General features: G+C 42.7%; 1 protein-coding gene across 4 annotated transcripts in view; it reads left to right on the top strand.

The window, feature by feature from the left end:
• The first annotated feature begins 4,502 nt into the window (after window positions 1-4,502).
• Window positions 4,503-7,205, top strand: part of NCKAP1 (NCK associated protein 1) — a 125,763-nt gene continuing 123,060 nt past the window's right edge. For 3 of the 4 annotated variants that reach the window (XM_066344860.1, XM_066344859.1, XM_066344857.1), the window contains exon 1: window positions 4,504-4,764. In XM_066344860.1, coding sequence (XP_066200957.1) covers window positions 4,657-4,764 — 108 coding nt within the window. In that variant the 5' untranslated portion in view covers window positions 4,504-4,656. Of the gene's footprint in view, window positions 4,765-7,205 lie in introns of all 4 variants that reach the window. The other variant, XM_066344858.1, reaches the window with a different exon arrangement.

Here is a 7,205-nt window from a genome sequence, read left to right as displayed (position 1 = left end):
TTGAAAAAAAAAATACAAACCTGTCTGCATTTTAGTTTCCTCACTTGTAAAGTAAAGATGATAATATCTCAAAGGATTTTTGAGACAGGTAGATGAGAATATGTAACTTAAATTGTAGCACCTGACAGTGCCAAAAACTTGAATGTTATTTTAAAATATATATTTATTATTATTTAAAAATATATATTTAGTAGAAACATTGTAATGTTGGTCACAAAACTATTATTTATAATCTGGTTTTGCTGTAATAAAAAAATAAACTAAAAGAAGCTTAAGTAAAAGTTTATTTTTCATATAAAATTCAGATCTAGAGAGGCCAAGTTTGGTATGGCAGTTGTGCCCACACACTTTCATTTTTATGTTTTGCCACCCTTAGACATTGGTCGGCCCTAGCCAGTTGGCTCAGTGGTAGAGCATCGCCTTGTATATGGACATCCTGGGTTTGATTACTGGTCAGGGCACACAGGAGAAGCAACCACCTGCTTCTCCATGTCTCCCCCTCTCCCTTCTATCTCTCTAATCTCTCTCTTCCCTTCCTGCAGCCATGGCTTCATGGCCTTGCCTCACATGTTAAAATAGTGCGGTTGTCAAGCAACAGAGCAACAGCTTCAGATGGGCAGAGCATTGCTTGGTAGGGGGCCTGCCGGATGGATCCTGGTAGGGGCGCATGTAGGAGTCTGTCTCCTTGCCTCCCCACTTCTCACTAAGAAAAAATACATTGGTCGTTGTCGTCATGGTCCATGATAGTGGTCACTGCATCTTTGTTTCATGTGGTAGAATGAACTAAACAGGGAAGAACTGGCGAAATGAGAGCAGCAGCAGTCTTTAAAGAAAACTTGCAACGTATTGGCCAGGACATTAGTCATATGTCACAGTAGGCTGCAAGCGAGGCTAGGAGATGCAGTTTAGGGGAGAAAGAGAGAATAAATAGCTAAGGATAACCCATACTGTAATCCTTGTAACTGTCAGAAACAGTTTCAAATTAGCCTTATTGTCCTCAAATGTCACCTTTTATGATCCCATTTTTTTTCTATGTCTTCTTCTCCATTAGATTTTTCTCCCTGATTTATCATTTACAAGTCTACATATCATATTTTCTGTTCCACTTCTATTTTTGTCTTTCCTATTGTTTCATTATTGTATGTAATAAACATATGATTTTCCTTTACTTTCCTACCATTTTACAATTACTAAAGTTTACTCTCTGCCTAAAGCGTCCTTTTCTATAAGTTTGTAAGTCCAAGACTTCTCATTCAGAGCCCAAATGTAAGTTATCCCAAAGGAGCTCATGGAAACTTCAGGTTGAAACTGCTCTAAGGCTTCTGTTGCAGACTTATATTAAACTCTCAGGATGATTTATATTAAACTTCCTTATGAATATTTCTATTCACACCTGGATGTGAATTCAAGGAGATCAAAATCTTATATAGCTTTGTATCTCCTTCTAGAAAAACAGTACTTTGCATATTTTAAGTATCTGATTAATTGAAAAATATTTTTAAGTCCATCTAGGATTATTACTATAAATGTTTAAATATTTTATAATATAAGAACAGCTATATGCAATGGATTTTTTTCTAAAATTTTACAAGTAGAATTTTATAACTAAATCTTTGTAAAATATATATGGGGGCACAAGATATAATCTGTTATAAATTCTTTATAAAGTCAACCTCACTCCGTCTCTATTTAAATATTTTACAGTTTGGATTTTCAAATGGTTACTCTCCTTAAAGTGGATACTACTATTCAAAAATAATTATCCAAACATAGATATACAATTTTTACTGTATGTAAATTATATCTCAATAAATTTGACTTTTAAAAGTTATATATCTATGTTCATCTCCCGTTATTATGCTTTTTAAAACTTAGCTTCCTAATCGTTTAAAAAAATTATGCTTTCCAGAAAACTATACTGAAAAAAAAAAATCTGCAACAGGAGCAATGTCTTTTTTTTAAAAAAAGATTTTATTTATTCATTTCAGAGAGAGGGGTGGGGAGAAAAAGATAGAGAGAAGGAGGGAAGAGCAGGAAGCATCAACTCCCATATGTGCTTTGACCAGGCAAGCCCAGAGTTTCAAACCAGGGACCTCAGCATTTCAGGTCGATGCTTTATCCACTGCGCCACCACAGGTCAGGCACAATTTTTCATAATAACTTTACAGGGTAATTTACATGGTATGATATACTTACAAAGACTGGAAAACTGAAAGAAAATATAAAATGATGTATGTTGATTACAATTGCCATAAAATCATGCATGCATAACAAAATATATGATTACTTCTCACATACTATAAGGCACAATACACTTTATACTAAACATGCAAACTTCAAAAGGGTTGGATCTTAATAGCAAAATACTTTTTAATTAAAAATGTAGAGAAATGAAAAAAATGTGATTACTTCACCTAGACCTAATCACTTTTACTCAAATAGACATATTCCATTCAGTCTAGAGTCAATATGTCTAAAAATCAGTTACAATAAAAATTGAATATTGAGGCTAGGATCTCTCTCGATTGGATACTGAGTTATAAGCAGCTAGAGATGTTCGAGTTCATATGAAACATGATGGCTTTTCTTGAGGGATAATAGTTGTATTCATATTATAATATGGTACCATTTTCTTATTTTCTCTTTACAGGAATTTGGAAAACTAGAAAATGATATAATCTTTCATTGATGGAACTCGGTATTTCTGCCTCTAGTTGAATTTGTTTTGGATCCCTGAAAAACGTATTTTTCCCCCAACATTCAAAAATCCTTCAGTTTTCTGGTCTGGATGCCCCAAACTTCTCAGGCAGGCTGGATTTTTCCAGGTTTGTTCTCATACCTTAAGCTCCAGATGCTTGTTTCCTCTAAATTAAAATCTTAACCATCAGGTTAGAAGGTAGACGATAAATTAAGTCCCCCAAAGTGTTATTGATGTACAACAGCTCAATTGGTGATCTCTCGTGTGTTTGCATTTTTAAAGAAAGACATCTTTAAAAAAAAAGACTTCTTTAGGCATAAAGCTTTCGTTGAAGGTAATGAAGTCCTACGTATAGAACTACAAGCACAACCACAAGGTCAAGTATGATTGACTTTCTGATGGACGTAGGCCTCTTTTAATGCCCTTTAAATCAAAGCTATTCAGTCCACTCCCTTTTTCTCCTTGGGTTAGTAAAACGAAAATTTCCGTAGGAAAAGTACCTGGACCAGCTTTAAAAAATGTTTTAAAAACTATTCATTACAATTTGCTTTTCATAAAGTGTTTTGATCACTCCCAGGAGTGATTTACTTTTAAAATGTTTTCTATTGAAGGTGGCAGAACATTTTGTCCATTCACTCAAAATCAATGAATAGAACAGGTTAGCACATCAAAGGAAATTAAGGCCAAAATAGCAAAGAAACTCGAATCCTCTTGGGTGGAATTCCTAGCGCCAGTCGATTTGCCTAAATCCTTGATTTGTTCGCTTTTGGACCCATGTCTAACGTACTGTATTTATTTGACCAGAGGGAATAGCCTTTGGAGTGTGGCTGGGAAGAAAACCGATGAGGGGAAAAACCGTGAGAAGGAAAAGTAGTAGAAGGTTTCCAAGAAGGGGTGGGATTTAGGGTGGAGGCCAGAAGAAAATAGGAGAGTTCCTTAATTCATTGAACAAACATGTGTTTTTTGCCTCCCATAGGCCAGGGCCTCTCTCTCCGCGTCCTCTCCGGATGGGTGCTCCTCGCGGACAGATTCCGGATTCGGATTATCTCAGGAACTCGGGTTGCCCTCGCTTCCGACCTCGTCTCACAAACAGCTTCGAGGCGGGGAGTGAGAAGGGGACGGGAGAGGCTCGCCCGCTCCGCGAGCTCAACATCTGCTGCGTCCAGCGGGGCGCGTCTGTCAGGCACCCGGAGGAGCGAGCCGGGCGCCTCCAGCCCACTCACTGTTCGGCGAAACTCGCCCGAAACCCGCCTCCTCCCCCCGCGCCGCTCCGGGCTTCTGCTGGTTTTCGGGGAGGTGGTGCGGCGCCGGAACTTTTGGGAACTTGAAGGACAGGGGTGTGGGGCAAACTGGGGTTATTGTGGAAATGTGACCCCTCCCCCCCCCCACTCGATCCGGGGTTAGGACTCCCCTCTCCCGGCGGAAAACAGGCGCGGTGGGCGGGCCAGGCGGAATCCGGGCCAGTCCCCGGTTCCGAGAGGCGGCGGGGCAGGTAGGCGGGGCGGAGCGGAGCGGGCGCCTCAGGCGCAGTTCCCCGTCCAGCCTCGCGGGGGCGCCGGCGCGGCCGATCAGGTGACCCAGCGCTGGTCCCGGGCTGCGGGAAGCGGCCTCGTTCTCAGCCGGCGGGGACGCCGCCGCCGCCGCCGCCACACCTAGCGGAGGAGCCCGGGAAGGCAGCTCGGTGGGGACTGGGGCGGAGAACGCTGGGGTGCGGACGGAAGGGCGGCGGGCGGAAGGCCGGAGGCTGCCGGGGCGCGGGCTGCTGCGGGGGAAGGGACCCCCAGGCGTCGCCGGCGCCGACTCGGAGCGCAGGGGCCATGAGCGCGCTCCCCTGAGGCGGAGGTCGCGGGCGGGCGGGGAGGAGGCCTGAGAGGTTGCGGCGGCCGCGGGCCCGTAGCTGGCGCGAGGAAGCCGGCGGCGGCACCACCACCAGCACCATCACCATCACCGTCACCGTCATGTCGCGCTCCGTGCTGCAGCCCAGTCAGCAGAAGCTGGCGGAGAAGCTCACCATCCTCAACGACCGGGGCGTCGGCATGCTCACCCGCCTCTACAACATCAAGAAGGTGCGCGCGGGCGTGGAGGCGCGGCGGGGCCGCGGGCGGGCGGCGGGGCACGCGGGCGGGCGGGCGGGCGGCCCCGGGGAGGGGGCGGCGGGCGGCGCCCAGGGCCGCGCTCTGGCGGCCCCGTGTCCGGCCCGGCCTGGGGGCGGCGGGATGCGCCGCGGCCTAATGCGCCGCATCAAATGCGGAGTCCCGGCCGGAGGCTGAGAGAAGCCATTTCCCCGCTCCGGGCGGCGGGCTGCGGCCGGGCCGGCCTCGGGTGACGGGCGCTGCCGCCGCCTCCTCCCCGGCGCCTTCGCCCGGGGCACGGGGTCAACGGGGAAGAGCGGGTGGTGCGTGGACGAGATTGGGGTGGGGGTGGGAAAACTTGGGTGTTCCAGAACTGGCGCTGAATGCTAGGAAACTGGCGGAGATGATAGCAATTTTTTTTTCTTAATTTTTGATGTGTAAGCGTGGGGATGTGGGATGAACAACTCGGCCCCTTCACTTTGCCACTTTATTTTAGATTGCTGGGTAAAAGCAGCAGGAGAGCGTGTTGACGATTTGCAATCATTCTGAAGGTGAAGAGGAGGGGGAAGTGAGGGTGGAACCAATTTTCTTCTGAAATCCTTATGGGCTGTGAGTCACTAGAACAGGAATAACAACCTCTCCCTTCCCTCTTTACTCCTCCTCATCTTAGTTTTTCCAGCTCTGTCCGATCGTACCAAAACACCGTTTTGTTAAAATGCGGTGTCAGTACAAAAGAAAAGCTGTAAATACGTTGCTGTCATCACTGATCTATAGTATATTCAGATAGTTTGAGTAGCTATAGTTAATAGGCCCATTGAAAGCCTTTACATAGATAGCTTCAGAAGATTAAGGAGTGCTAGATATTAAGCTAGAACAAATGTATGTTCATTTATTTTAGGGGAAAACAACCAAAATCTTTTCTTGTAAGACAGGGTTGGTAAGTTTAAAGAATTTGATAAAGAGAAAATTAAAAGATTTTTTGGATACAGTATAGAACCTTAGAGTTTCCGATTTGTGTTTGATGTCATAGTTTCATAACTATTATTGGCTTTTTAATATGTCATGAACATTTCCTTTTAGTTTAATCATAGCAATAGGATTACAATGCCTGTAAATTGGGGCTGCTTAGGTAAGCATATTTCTTGAAATTCATCTCATGGGGTTCAAGTATAAAACTGGTTTATTTCAACAATTTGATGGAGACACTGGAATTCTAAAGGAGAAGACTGTCCTGGCTTAATGGTGATAAATTTTGTTTAAGGCTAGCTATATTCCAGTTGCTCACCTGGATGAAAGAAGATGGATCCTGTAAATCCAGTGCAGTCTGAAGAGTAAAGGGCTTATTCTGTTTTTATGTGGCTTGGGCTCAGTGTCACTACAAAAAAGCCCTCTGCATTTTCTAAAGAGCCTTGGCTATAAATATATATGGGTTGGGAATAATTTAATTTTAGATCGTGTTACTTATAGGTTGCATCTATCTGAACTTTTTTGTGAGATTCCACTCCTTAACAAATTTGGACATTGGTTCCTATATGAACATAAAAAACGAACAAGTCAAACATAACTAAAAGTTACTAGACCTGTGGTATTGTGGTTAAAGGAAATGGTAATGATGGTTTCCAGAAGAGGAAGTGAGAGTAACATCAAAAGTGATTTGTGTATTTGGACAAAATACCTTTTTTTAAGCATTTGTTAAACATTTTTATAGTACAAACATACTTAAACTTTACATAGTCCACCTTCAAACATTAAATAAGATTAAACTAAATTCTAGGCATTGAATTTTTATAATTTCCAGTTCACTGCGTTTTCTCAAAAGCATTTTCTTTCATTTCCTGTTTTGAGAAACTTCAGGCTTTTGTGTTATTGAACTAGGAGAATTTAAAATGAGTTGAATATCATTTATATACAAGTAACAACTATTTTGAGTTATTGAAATACTATATTTCAGTACTTAACACATATTGCTAGTTTGTTGAAAAATCTTTTGTGTACCTTGCCTGACTGTGAGTTCCCTCTGGGTAGGAACAGTATTACTCCTTTTTGAATTATCAGTACTTAGGGCTTACCTGGTCCATGAGGCATTTGTTAGGCCTTGTTGAAATGGATGAATACAATATCTATTATATACATATATATTTTAAACATATATGTGTGTATATGTATAAAATCTTGTTCTAGCTTTAATAATAATAGATTTGGGTTTGCTCTTCTTTTGTAATTTTGCATACGGTAGATTCTGAATCTTTCAGCTTACATTGAGGTGTCTATAAGATTCACATATCTTCCTGGCTGGCTAGGGATTGAAACATTTGTTTAAAAGTCTTGCCAAAAAAAGTGAGTAAGATCTGTTCACCATGTGTTTATAAGATTCATGCCGTCTGCATTTTCATGATATTATAAATCATAGAATCTTTTCAGTCAGTCTCTGAGAG

This window comes from Saccopteryx leptura, chromosome 7 (genome assembly GCF_036850995.1).
Source record: "Saccopteryx leptura isolate mSacLep1 chromosome 7, mSacLep1_pri_phased_curated, whole genome shotgun sequence".
NCBI classification, from domain to species: domain Eukaryota; kingdom Metazoa; phylum Chordata; class Mammalia; order Chiroptera; family Emballonuridae; genus Saccopteryx; species Saccopteryx leptura.
This window is presented reverse-complemented; position numbering and strand designations above follow the sequence as displayed.